The 14,698-nt window shown below is 35.1% G+C and overlaps 1 protein-coding gene across 2 annotated transcripts in view; it reads right to left on the bottom strand.

Moving 5' to 3' along the window:
- Positions 1–3,623: 3,623 nt before the first annotated feature.
- The window catches only part of LOC578960 (E3 ubiquitin-protein ligase NEDD4), a 45,208-nt gene continuing 34,133 nt past the window's right edge, over positions 3,624–14,698 (bottom strand). For both annotated transcript variants that reach the window (XM_030976516.1, XM_030976517.1), the window contains 8 exons: positions 14,117–14,187; positions 12,746–12,841; positions 11,935–12,008; positions 11,305–11,365; positions 10,569–10,628; positions 10,080–10,187; positions 8,836–9,005; positions 3,624–6,529 (listed from right to left, as the gene is read on the bottom strand). In XM_030976516.1, the coding sequence (XP_030832376.1) occupies positions 6,427–6,529; positions 8,836–9,005; positions 10,080–10,187; positions 10,569–10,628; positions 11,305–11,365; positions 11,935–12,008; positions 12,746–12,841; positions 14,117–14,187 (743 nt within the window). In that variant the 3' untranslated portion in view covers positions 3,624–6,426. The remainder of the gene's footprint in view (positions 6,530–8,835; positions 9,006–10,079; positions 10,188–10,568; positions 10,629–11,304; positions 11,366–11,934; positions 12,009–12,745; positions 12,842–14,116; positions 14,188–14,698) is intronic.

Genomic DNA, 14,698 nt, shown 5'->3' with positions numbered 1-14,698 from the left:
GCAAAATGCTCCAGACCCTGCGAGTGTACGTGAAAAATATAAACTACAATATGATTTAAAATGCAATACAGAGTACTTGAACTACATAATTAAAAGTAAAACAAAGTGCTTGCACAAATTTACTTGCAATAAATATACACTACGGAAATATACATGAATAACGGATGAAATGTGGAACTACTGAATTAATCAAAAGCATTTTTAAAGAGACGAGTCTGAATAATTATTTGTTTGGATTGTTTCAATACGTATTTTACAACAGAGTAACCTATATTCATGCACAACACACTGGCAAGGAAAGAATCCCCTCTCTGCCATGACAAAGTACATTTCCATGCCCCCTAGTTTTGACGATGCGATTTCCCGCGTGTTGCCTTTGTGTATGGTTAATTGGCCTTTTTGGTTTCATTCTATAAGTGTAAACATATCTCGAAGCATGAAGTGGCCGTATATTTTGTCATGCAATGGTCGCTTTTTCATTGTTGTTTATATAATTATATATATATATAATATTTTTCATATACATGTATAAATGTTATATATAATGGCGAAATCCTTTAAAACACATTTTCTGGTAATTCCTCTGTTATGATGGTGGATTATTGTAACGTAAAACCTTGGGGGCGCGTGCACACAGTTTCACAAACAAAGCCATATACACCTGCCAATTTCTAAACTACAGAGGGAGACATTCTTTTAGCTGGTTGAGAATGTTTGAGCCAGGATACATGCTATTTTATAGGCACTCTGGGAGGATAGAATTCCATGAAGTCACCGATTTCTCTGTAGAGATTAATTACATCCATGGGCTGAGATGTGGATTGGGGGGGGGGGGGGGGGGGGTAATGTGTCCCCACCACATGCACAATCTGACATTGAAGAATGTGTACCTTGGCTAAAAATCCTTAAATGATCCCCCTTTCTTCTTTTATTGGTGGGGGAGGGGGGGGGGGGTCTTTTCTTTTCCTTAGCTCATTTATACTTTTCTGGTTAGTGCCCTAGCCCTCGTCCAGAGGATTCTGGATGTGGCAAAATGAATTTCAATTTCATAAGCAAATAAGCTTAATTTATTCAAAATTGTTTTCATACCATGATTATCACAGTGTAACATTTGCCTAATCTTTCATCAGGTTTATTTTCACCACTTAAATGTTCAGTATCATATTATATTTTTGAAGATAGGTTACTAAAATTACAACTTATAAAATAGAGGATGATGTTTTAATGCACCAAATGGAGCATTTGAGCAATATCATTTTTTTTAAAAATATGTTAAGATAATTTAAAAGACATCTTAAATAATTTGGTGTAATTGGGAAAGAGTGCAAATCAATGTTGCTCAATTGTTAAAAATCATTTTGGAAATATAAACAACTTCATAACTTTCTTAGTATTGGTCCGATTTATTTCAATTTTTCACCTTTCTGTTTACCTTATTTTTCTGCTTTTATAAAAAAATGAACTTATTACAAGGGCTGGATTGCCCTTTAAAAAAAATAGGAATATAATAGTGAAATAATTGTGCGACTTGTCACACACACACACACACACACGCACACACACACACACACAATAAAGAAAAATTATCTTTGCAAATGCCTCTTTATGAAATACAGTCATCTTGTTTTAATTTGCAGTAAAGTAAACAATATATATTGTTACACACATGATACATTAATGAATCTTAAGTTTTCTTTTTCTTAATAATCTCATATTCAATACATAATATATTAATTCAAATCAAATCGGATTCTTTTCCCAATACGGTGTATTCACTTGCAACCCAATACTTATTGATCATTGAACACAATTCACACTGGAAAATTGCTGTAATAAAAAAGTTACCATAGAAATATGATATTTACATATATGAAAGTGACAATACCATATACAATGTCAACTGTAGATTACTGGTGCTCTTAAAATTCACATGGCGCCTGTGTATATACATCAAACCTGCATTGTTCAAAATAGCAGTTGGACTATTAAATTTGGCAGAACTATGGCTACGAATGCCCACCTAAGTGTACTTGAAGCAACAATTAAAGAGAAAGATATTGATAAAGAGAGAGGGGTAGGGACGTTAAAACATATCACCACTAGTAATCTAGGCTATAAGCAAACCATTTTGCCAAAATGAAAAATTAAATGCAAGCAGCATCTAACGGGTATTGGGAGCATTATTAACTATCATTAAAAAAATAAATCATATCTTTAAACAATGAAAAGCTTAAGTAGAGAAATTCATGATAAATGATGAATAACATATAATTTTTTCTTTTCTTTTCATGTGCTTAATCAGAATACCTCATCTTATGATCTATTTTTGAAAGTACCACAAAAAATGGAAAATTTAGGAGCTGCACTTTCAGCTTGAGAAAGGATACATGTACTTTGTTTGATGAGTGTACAACATGTAACATGTGATCAGAAGACATGGGACAATGGATGACTCTACATGTGTAGTCCACAGTTACAAAGTAATAAATTTGTTTTCCATAACATAAAGGCCCAGTCAGACCCCATTGATAGCGATAATGACAAACTGTATGCAAATATAAAGTAGGGATAACTGCAACAATAAGAGTGGTGGGACCTCACCGATTTTTCCCAACAATAAAATCATTGTTTTTGCTGATCAAACAGTATTGAAACTGCATCCATCCTTTTTCTGCCGCTAATTTCAGACCCTAAGGCCATGTTCAGATATGATGCAGCGAAACCCTGGCAGTTTTTATATGATGACATTAAGTGTAATATGCTTCACAATTCTGTATCCCATAACACAGAGCTCAGTGAAGACATGCAGGGTCTTTGTTGCACGTAGTTGCCATTAATTTACATGTTTTAAATTAAAAAAAATAAATAAAAAAAAAAAAAAATGCCAACATTATCGTTAAGGCTTGTCCTTAGAAAATTGCGCGCTGAGCAATCCCAACAGATGATAAAATGAAGGAGAAAGACTCACTAGAATGAATCGTCGAGGTCTGACCGTCAACAATTTCTGATTTATTTTCCACATACAGGTAAGCAAGTGGGGAAGGATTTGAGAACAAAGTTATCGGTATAGTTATTGTCATGGTTATCATTGCCGGTGAGGCCTGACTGGGCCTTAAAAGGAACACATAATCTTGATAGCATACAGATTTAGATGTACATTCAATGTAACATGAAGGTAGAAAAAAAGTATAAAACAGATATAACTTTCATTTTTCTTTGAAAGTAATTGACATTGATACAAACAATGTCTAAGATATGTTGTAATGTTTGCATGCCCACTTTATATTTTTTTTAAATATAAATATACAAAAGAGAAGGATTTGACAACTTGTCATGCAATATTGATTATTAATTATCAATTGATTGCTGGTCGCTACTGAATAATAAACTGGTTTTCAACTGGTAAAAATTAGGCAATTCACCCCATGAAGCTAACGTCATTGTTATATTCTTCTTAATTTTTTTAATATTGACCCTATGATTTGTGTTACCTTGGAGCATACAATTCTTTTTAAATGTCAAAATATGTTTGAAAATATCATTAAGGCTAAAGAAAATTAAAAAAATTAATGAAAAATTATAATGGATGGTGGCATTATAGGGTGAATATTATAGCTATATAGGTAATTGTGCTTTTACAATTACAACAATAATAATTTTACATTATTATTATTTTGTTTTAGTATATAAATGCTGTCTTGCAAAATGCATGGTTATTGTACATGCTGTACAATGCACTTGTTAGTTCTATACATGATATTTATAAAAAGGACTACATCTTTAAATATCAAACACCTTAAGAAAATGAAAAGAAAAGATATCTACCATACACCATAGGCACTATATTAATGCAACATAAAGGTCACTCAATACATTTCTTGGATATATTACAAGCTATGTATAATTTTTCTACAGAATATGAGCAATTTTACAAGGTACACAGATACGAATGTACACCAGTATTTATCTCCATGAATATATACATTGCGTACATTTCAACCATTGCATATACAAATGAAATTGATCATTCTTAAATAATGAATAGTATTTCTTGGTTAAGTATCATATCATTCAAACGATTTCATAAATCATAAACATCTTCTCGTACAAAGACAGTCACAGAAGTAAGATGGCACTAAGAATGTTGTGCCCGACTTCATAATTGGTGCAGTTCATCCAAAACATTTTGATCGATGCACATTTCAAAAGAAATGTACGAGTGTTGGAAAATGAAGGCTATCTTCAAAGTGCGGTTGCAGTGTCCTGGGACCCGTTTCACAAAGCATTTTTTCAATGATAAATGACAAAAATCAGTGACAAATCTGCTGATAACCAATCAGAAGCAAGGATTTCACTAGCTTATAACAAGAACTGTTATTTGTCACTGACGACAAGTTTTGTGAAATGGGGCCCTGATGTTTGCTACTTGATTCGTTCATTAAGAACCTGTGCCCACACGAATAAACAATGCCCACAATAGTATATGGAGGGCAGTATTACGTACATACTTTCTATTGCAATCAAATAGAAAACAGCATGCCAAACTAATTGAAATGGTTATCTATATTCATTAGAATTTGAAAGAATGGCTACAATATATCTCGTGTATCTCTGTTCATCTGGACAAACCAAATTTTTCTTCTTCATCAGTTGTAAATTATCAAACCCCACAAGATTGCTGAAAATATATTACCACATTTTAGTATGCATGCAATACATCCTCACTGATCTGAGGTCATGTGAAAGACTCTGACATGTGTCCATGGGGTTAAATTCAGACTGTTGAGCATGTTCTGAATGAGTGTTCAGTAGCCCCCTTCTCCCCCACCCCCCTCCCCATGTCCCCTCACTGATATTGACAACCTACAACTGGTCTCATATTTAAACAATTGTCAGTTTTAAATAGCTATGCTTGCTATACAAATTAATAATACCTGCTCTAATGCATATGTACACATATAAGGCGTTGGACATTCCACCATCATAGCCTTAATTAAAGCGCTGTACCCTCATTTATCTCTATATTCTTATTTGACATTTGAACCCATGGAGGTATATTGTGACTTTTAGATCTAAACATTTGACCCCCCCCCCCCAAAAAAAAAGCCCCTGCCAAAAATTAAGTTGGTTTAAGTCAAAGGTGCACTCATTTTATGTAAAAGCAATATTATTTATCTTCTGAATTAAAATTACTACCCAAATTCAGCCTAAAAGCAACAACAACTGCACTATCTTTAACAAATTAAATGGCAATTAAAACTTTTTGTTATTGAATTTATAATATATTATTGTGAGAATATAACTCATTTGAGTAAAACCACTGATTATATTCTCTTGTGTCTCCAACAAACAACTACAACATGAAACAATGCCATTGCACATTATATACCAATATTTTAACCAATAATGGTAAATTCTGGTAAAAAATTTGGCCACTTTGAAGATTTATGAACACAGTCATATAGGTTGCATGGTGGGATATCATATGGGTGGGTATATACAGTGAAACGGTCTATAAAGGAAAATCAATGGACGCAGTCAAAGTGTACAGAGGTGTTGTGGTCTAGTGGATAAGTCCCCAGCCTGTGAACCACAAACTACAAGGTTCAAATCCCTGCCCCGGCACTAATGTCCTTCGACAAGACATCAATCTACATATGCTACACTCCGACACTCGACCTAGGTGAGGTAAATGGGGACCCGGCAGGAAGTAATTCTTCTAAAGACTCCAGTGCTGTAATGGTAGCCGTGCTAAATCTGGGGTAATGATAACGGAGTGCCAGAACAGGCAACGTGCAAGACATGAGCGCTACATTAAAACCCACTTTTACGATCATTGTAATCACTATGGACATATAGCCTTTCCAAACACAACTGGCATGAACTATGATGTATTTCTGAGTCAGGTTTAAAGCTCAGAGAATATTCCCTACTCTGTGTTTGTACTCAACAGGGATATAAATGACCGATTTGGTGTTGGATGATTAAAATGTCAATAATAATAATCCCTTAATCTTAGGATTAAGCAATCATTTGCTAGTGGAAAGAAACCAGAAATAATATAAAATCAAAGAAATCAATAAATGTCGATAGGAATGATCCCTTAACCTTGGGATTAAGCAATCATTTGCTAGCGGAAAGAAACCAGAAATAATATAAAATCAAAGAAATCATTTAGACGAGGTCTCACTCAGAGGCTGAACATTGCTTCATGAAAGACACAACGTAGCTAAAGAAATGTACATTTACAAAGAGAGCGCATTATAATCATGTCCCATGACTACAAGAAAGAGAAGCGATACTAAATGCAGGGAGTTGTATTAAACTCACAAACATATGATACAATACAATAGACACATATAGTCAATGACTTGAACGCCACTGCAAACGCAGAAAATGGGTAGTGTGGACCCATCCATGCAGCTATTAATCAACACCCTCAAAACCTTGCGTGTTTTCTACGGCAGTTCGGAGCTTGGAGCGAAGGACATGGTAGGATTCATATGTTGGCAGATCTAGACGGTTGAAACTGCACATGAGGAAAGGACAAAAAAAAAGAAGAGATGTTTAAGCTGACAGTATGTCTGTATCATGTACAGTATGATTTGTATCATGGTATTTTTACTGGTTTGTGGGGAATAAATGATATGATATAAAACAGGATACAAAAAGTTTTAAATAGAACTCTAATAAAAACTAGATGGAATTTTGACTGCGCGCAGTCGAAAATGATGCCTCCGCCATAGAGCAATTTCAACAAGTTTGGAGTTTAAATCTCCAGTGGTTCTTGAGATATCATGATAACAATCTCAATGTATGGAATTTCATAAGTTGACCTCTGTGACCCTTGACCTTTGACCTACGTGCTCCAAAATCTAATCAGATTGTCTTCCTATGGTGATACACACTATCATTAAGTTTGAAGTTTAAATCTCCAGTGGTTCTTGAGATATTATGATATGGTGATACATACTATCATTAAGTTTGAAGTGAAAATTCTCCAGTGGTTCTTGAGATATCGCGATAACGATCTCAATGTATGGAATTTCATAAGTTGACCTCTGTGACCCTTGACCTTTGACCTTCGTGCTCCAAAATCTAATCAGATTGTCTTCCTATGGTGATACACACTATCATTAAGTTTGAAGTTTAAATCTCCAGTGGTTCTTGAGATATTATGATATGGTGATACATACTATCATTAAGTTTGAAGTGAAAATTCTCCAGTGGTTCTTGAGATATCGCGATAACGATCTCAATGTATGGAATTTCATAAGTTGACCTCTGTGACCCTTGACCTTTGACCTTCGTGCTCCAAAATCTAATCAGATTGTCTTCCTATGGTGATACACACTATCATTAAGTTTGAAGTTTAAATCTCCAGTGGTTCTTGAGATATTATGATAACAATCTCAGTGTATGGAATTTCATAAGTTGACCTCTGTGACCCTTGACCTTTGACCTACGTGCTCCAAAATGTAATCAGATTGTTTTCCTATAGTGATACACACTATCACTAAGTTTGAAGTTTAAATCTCCAGTGGTTCTTGAGATATCATGATAACAATCTCAATGTATGGAATTTCATAAGTTGACCTCTATGACCCTTGACCTTTGACCTACGTGCTCCAAAATCTATTTAGATCGTCTTCCTATGGTGATACATACTATCCTTAAGTTTGAAGTTTTTACATCTCCAGTGGTTCTTGAGATATCATGATAACAATCTCAATGTATGGAATTTCATAAGTTGACCTCTATGACCCTTGACCTTTGACCTACGTGCTCCAAAATGTAATCAGATTGTTTTCCTATAGTGATACATACTATCCTTAAGTTTGAAGTTTAAATCTCAAATGGTTCTTGAGATATCGCGCTAACAAACTCAATACAAGGAATTTCATAAGTTGACCTCTGTGACCTGTGACCTTTGACCTACGTACTCCAAAATCTAATCAGATCGTCTTCCTATGGTGATAAATACTATTCCCGAGTCTTAAGTTTAAATCTTAAATGGTTCTTGAGATATTGTGATAACGGTCAAACGGGACGGACGTACGGACGGACGGACGGACAACCCGAAAACATGATGCCTCGGGCACCACCTTCGGTGGCGGAAGCATAAAAACACAGCAACAAACAGGTCAGTGGTATGAATGTAGCTACAGATTGCTTATTGCAATCTAAACCCTGATGGAACAGAATTCTACTCCTCCACTTTCTACACTGTGTACCGGTATATCTTCATGTCCAGAGTATCCATTACAATAGAGAAAATTAATTGAATGCTTGACTATGTTAAAAAAATGAACCAGGGCCCTGTTTCATAAATCTTGTTATCAATAACAAGTTACAATAGCGGTTATAAGCTACTGAAATCGTAGCATTTTATTGGCTAGGAGCGAATTTGTCATAGAAATTTAGCATTTGTTACAGATAACAAGTTTTAAGAAACAGGGCTCTGATATATCACAAAGGGTTATGATGAATATATTAATCCTGGACATACGTAAGGTGAAATATTTCTTAATTTAAAGGCTCTGGAAATTGCTTTGGCACTGCTCATTTTACCATATAAGGACACTGACATGAAAAAGAAGATGTACTGTTTAAAGAAATATGGAGAAAGTATACAACAATGAAAATATTAAGAAAAATTACCCAAGAAAAATAAATAAACAAACAGAACACCAAATAGTATATATATATATTGCGTTTTAATTTAAAAAAAATATATATCTACACTGTTTGACTGAAAAAGAAGAAGAACAAAAAAGAAAAAGAAAAAGAAAAAGAAAAAAAAGGAAGATATTAAAGTCAACGTTAAATTCTTACCATGTATGAGCCCTGGGTAGCGCATTAGCACTGCCCCATTTCTCGATGGTGAAGAGCTGTGGTCCGTTGCTACCGTAGAGGTGGGCAAAGCCGTTCATTGGGACACGGGATGTTCCGGTGACAAACTGAAGTAACCTGGCTCGCATCTCAGCACCCATCGCAAGGACAGCCTGGTGACAAGAGAAAAAAAGATGTACAGTCAAAACTGTATAGAAAGACCACCTGTCTACAAAGACCACATTTTTTGTTTCCCTTGAAATTTTTTTGTTTCCTTTGAAAATTGTTTTCCATTGAAACATGTACTATAGGCACCTGTCTAGAAAGTCCACCTGCCAGTAAAGACCACTTTTCTTGTCTCCCTTTGGTGGTCTTTATAGACAGGTTTCACTGTACAAGGTTTGGAATGTTAGGCTTCCTGGGAGAAGTTTTAATACACCAGTTTACAGATCCATCAGTGCGCATGCGCAGACATGGGCACCATTTTAATTGATGAGTAAACAAAGCCAATGACCTAGAGGTCAGTGGTATTTATGCGTAAATTAAGATTGCGCCCATGCAAATGATGATGTGCGCGCACAACACAGCGCGCAGGCAGTGATTTCATCATAATTTGCATGGTGTATTGTAGATACAGATTGTGTGGTCGCTCTTGTAATCGAAAGCAAGTCAGAAAAAATCTTGGAACCATCATGATTTGAACCTGCCATCTACTGCTTGCCGGGCAGTGACTCTACCACCAGGCCATCACTGGTACATGGCACAGCCATGATGAACTGGAAACAAATACCTCAGCTCTCCTGACTTATTCTGACTTATTAATATTCATCAGTTCGCCATTAGGACAATATCCTTGAATGTGAGCCTTCCTGGGAGAAGTTTTTAAGAGATCTTTGGCTTGCACCAAGTAGATAAGACAAGAAAAAAACTTCAAATAACCTTACTTACTTGATTTCCACTTCAAAACTATTTTACACGAGTATTAAGGGAAATGCGATTTATACGACTAAGAAGTAAACATAAATAAATTACAGTGTAACTATCGTTTTGCTTTGTATTCCACTAAAGAAGAAATAAAATACTTTGCAACTATGTAGGATAACAGTTGTTATAAAAAAGATTTAATACATTGATTTGTAAACCTGTAGATTACATGACATAATGCATTTTGTCAACTAATGGATAACAGAACAACTATTCAAGAATATCTTAAAAAGAACAATCTAATTCAATGGTCATTTACATACCTTCCAGAACCATTGGATGACGATGTGGTTGGCATGGTAACCTCCTCTGTAAGCTGTGTTAGTTCTCCAATCATTCACATTGATGTCACCAAGACCACTCAGTAGAAGCTGGATCGATTAAAAATATCAAGAATGGATGATGAGAAATCAATGACTTTTTATACCTGGGATACTAATAGAATGAAATACATGGTTGTCAATTGCATTTTGAACGAGCACCAATTTATGTGAACGAATTCATTACATACTCAATCTCAATTTAAAAAAAAAACTCAAAACAACAACAGCAATAACAAGAACGAACACACACAAAAAAGAAAAGAAAAAAGAAAGACTGCCACACAGAGCACACTTAAAAAGTGAAAAGGAAAGGAAAGTACCATCTTATGAAGTTTCAAAATCCATCACTGATAAGAGAGCTTTGAAATCATCATTTTAGAAAAATATATTAAAATTACATGTTGAGAAAATAAAAGCGGCTTGGCTTACCTCGATCTCATTTTCATCAAACATTGTGAGCAGTTCTCTTGGCACTAAACTTGTAAATCCCTGTAAGAAATGAATCAAAGTTTATGAGAATATTATTCATCAACATGCCCATGTAATGGCATTTACGTTTGTATACGTCAAAGGTATTTGGAGGGAAAGAACCTTTGCTCGTGCAGGGCCTTCGCTGTAGAATGCTCTCCCTCAAGAGATTTGAAATAGCAGATCATTTAAAGAGTTTAAAAATAATCTTATAACTTATCTGTTTAATTCTGCATATAATCAATAGTTTTGTCATTTTGTAATGTTCATCTTCCTTCTTGTTTCTTTGTTTATAATGCATATGCTTTTATGTGATCTCTTTATTGAGTTTTTGTTTCACAAGTGCGCCATGAGCATCAGATTCCAAATAGATTCAGCGCCTTACAAATCTCACATATTATCACTATCATTATTATTATTATTTTGGTTATATGAACAAAGATCCATCCCTCGGAAAGGACGTTAAATGGGGGCCCCCGTGTAGAGGAGAGTCACCACATTTGTAAGTTAAGAACCCACTGCACTATTTGTATAAGAGTAGGGGGAAAACCCCGGTGTAATGGACCACCTGTACACTACCAAATCAGATATACCAGGAGGACAGACTCAAGGGTTACAGTGATTCAGTTCGTTTTTCGCCTCCCAGGCACAGGTGATGCCAAATTCTTAATAATAGTAATGATTCTCATCAACTTACATCCATGAAGGCATCCATTTGCTTTCTGACCCTGTTGACAAATCTCCACTCAATGACAAGTCTAAAAAGTTTTTTTCAAAAGTAGTAGGAAGGAGAAAAGAACAAAAGGTTTAATTTAATTTCAAATAAAAAATGCTTGGATATGCATTATTTACAACTAGTCACAAGTGCTAAATAATAGCCTAGTGCAATCACTATCTGGAAGAAGAATAGTCACAGAAGATTTATTATTATTATTTTCACATTAAATCGCTGATATCCACAATAATAACAATATTCTGAGTTCATAAAGGGCATAACACATCAACAATTTCTCTAATCGCCCCACAGATATATTACTACCCCGGTAATCGACCGCACACAATGTATTCCTTGTGATCTACGGTCTGGTGACTTATCCACTAGACTGTGGGTCACAAGGTCCACGGTTCGAGTCCGCCGCGACTCCAACGTTTTTTGGCAAGACACTAATCTACATTTGGGTACCTGGAAGGTATTAATTCCTTGAAATGCTAGAGCGCCGTAATGGCAGCCATGCTAAAGCCAGGAGTGTCAAGTCTGACAGATATGAGCGCTATACAAAAGCCCACTATTATTAATTTATCAAACAATAACATGTAATGGACTTACTGGATGTACTCTGCCTTGTTCTCATTCGTCAGTGGGATATCAGCACCATGCGGCTTCAGCTCTGTTGTTTTAGTCTTTAAAAGAAAAAACAGGGACAAAAAAGGGTGAAGAAAGGTTCCTAGGATAAGAAGACTTACAGCCTGTCTGCACTACTTGTAGCTACTTGCGCCCTCTATATAGCCAACAATGCCTAAGCGGTACCCGTTGATCCCCCATGGTCCCCTTTTTCTTATGTTAATTCGTCGCTGTTTTCACGAAGTGACGGTAGTGAAAAAAATTGCATTCACTTTGCGTGACGATTTTCCTCACTACCGTCACTTCGTGAAAATAGGGACGAATTGAGAGCTGATTTGATGAGATAATCACCTGTCAGTGACCATGCAGGGAGGTCTAATCCCTCCTGGCTGAATTAGTGCAGACAGGCTTTATAACTTCTTGTATATTTTTTATTCCTTTAGAATCTCTCCTATGTAATCTACATATTGCAAAACACATATCACTACTAGATATCTATCGTGTTTAGACATGAACATGCAGTACCACTTAAATCTTTTCAGTAAAGATAAGGTAAAGTAAAGACTTGGAAATATATTAATATATATTTGTATTATCACACCGAAACCTTTCATTTACATGATTAATAAATATAGATAACCAGCATACTTTTAATCAATCTGAAGACGACAACTAGTGCTAAGGTCATTAGAAAACAAAAGAGAATGTATATTTAAGTTTGATCAAATCTAATTCCAAGTCAATTAGATTTTTTTAAATACTGCAGACTATATTGAATAGATTTGAATTTTTTTACCTGTCCTAAGCTTTCTTCATCCACTGCGAAGGTCAGATCAAGGTCGACTGGGTCGTTGTCTGTGATCCACTGCAGGGAGCTGTGATACTCAGAATCCTTACATACACAAACAAAACCAACCAAACATATTAAAGGCATTGTTTAACAATGTTTAACCTGAGATGCATGGCCCTGCTTGTTATAAGTGTCTGTGATATGGTGTAATATTGAAGCCCTAAATAAAATTGCGCTCCACAATGATCATGAAGTGCCTCAAAAAAGTAAAAATCTTTGAGTGACCGGTTTTTACCATACTCATTTCCCCCAATAGACTGTAGTGTTATAAAAACTGTTAGGAAAACAAATTTTTCAATTTCGATTTTCAATCATAAATATCTTGATAATCAGACAGGCGATCAGCTTGTTAAAGCTATGGGGTTCCTGACTGACCTAAAGGTTTATAAATATAATTGCAGCATGAACTAAATCCAGGATTTTGTTTCAGAATCTGAGACAAAGTTACCCAATCCCTTTAAGATTTTTGACTGACAATACACATTGTTAATCCATTCCAAACCTTGGGTACATATATGATGGTAGCAAAAGTTTTAACAAACAAGTCACAAGGTAAATTGAAAGATTATATAAAATGTCTTAATTTAGATTTTGCTTTAAGTTATTGAATAAACAATTGAACATCCATTATGCAAGAGGAAAAATAAAGTGAAAGAGTGCTGTGCTGTTAAAAAACAGAGGACTTAAGAGACCAACTGAGTCTTTTATCATTTTTTAATATTTCAAAAGTTAATTGAGTGCTAATATTTTAGAATACTAAATCTCTTTTATTTCCGCATTTAAATACTGCATGCATATCACATGCGTGCAACAAAGCATACACGTAACACACCTCCTGCCAACTGGAAAAAGGCACTTCAGTAATCTTCTAGAATACCGATTGGCTAATTGAGTGGCAACTAAAGCGATAAGACAGCTTTCAGAATACCACCCATCGTAAACAAATCATATTGCCATAAAGGCAATTCCTCTTACACTAAGCATCAATCAATTTGCTTTAAAATTCCAAAAACGTTTCTCACACATTTATTCCATTTCTTCCTTTTTAAGGTGCCTTACTCTTCTAATGAATACAGGACATTGTATAATGTATTACTCATTCTTACATCTACAAGGAAAAAAAGGAGAAATAAAGGATTGGGGGGGGGGGGGCATTACTTTGCAGAATCCATTGAATCACTATTAAAGTGGACTTTGACCTGAGTATACGGTACACTAAATTTTCATTCATCAATACAATGATAATACACTATCTGAAAACACACAAAAAGAGGGGAAAATCCTACAAAAGTAAAGCAGTAGATGTGTGCTACATACCACTGATTCCATGTCTCGTAATGTGATTGGTTTGCCAGCCATCATCTTGTAGAATGGTCTGATGAAGAATGCTGATGAGAAAATAAATCAGAAAAAAATACAATAAATTTCACATTCCATCAACTTGCTTCTAAATCATGATATCCATAGTGCTGTTGCCAGCTGCCAATTTTTGTGATGTTAGAAAGGACTAACTTTTTGCTGAGAGACAGAAGGGAATCAAAGTGCTTTACAGCGAGAATGCTCTTCTTACTGATAGCTGACATCCTCTGACTGAACGTATTCATGAGAAAATATATGATTATAGTAGAACAACTTTAACATTGTAAAACAAGTGCCTTATACATGTAAATACGTATACTAATCAAATATCATGTATTTCCTTTATGAATGCTTCAAGCATAAGTTTCAAGTATAAATGTAATTTGTTCAAAATCTAGGCTCCTTTTCGGTTTGACCAATCAACCGAGCTGCATTCAAAATGCTATTACTTCAAACAAAGTTTGTCAGCTATCAGAAATGGAAACAGTAGACATAGAAGGAGTTTGCCATGGAACATTGCCATCCCTGCTACTCTACCAA

This window comes from Strongylocentrotus purpuratus, unplaced genomic scaffold (genome assembly GCF_000002235.5).
Source record: "Strongylocentrotus purpuratus isolate Spur 01 unplaced genomic scaffold, Spur_5.0 spur5_scaffold_9, whole genome shotgun sequence".
NCBI lineage: Eukaryota > Metazoa > Echinodermata > Echinoidea > Camarodonta > Strongylocentrotidae > Strongylocentrotus > Strongylocentrotus purpuratus.
Note: the sequence above shows the minus strand (reverse complement) of the source record. Positions and strands in the feature narration are given on the sequence as shown.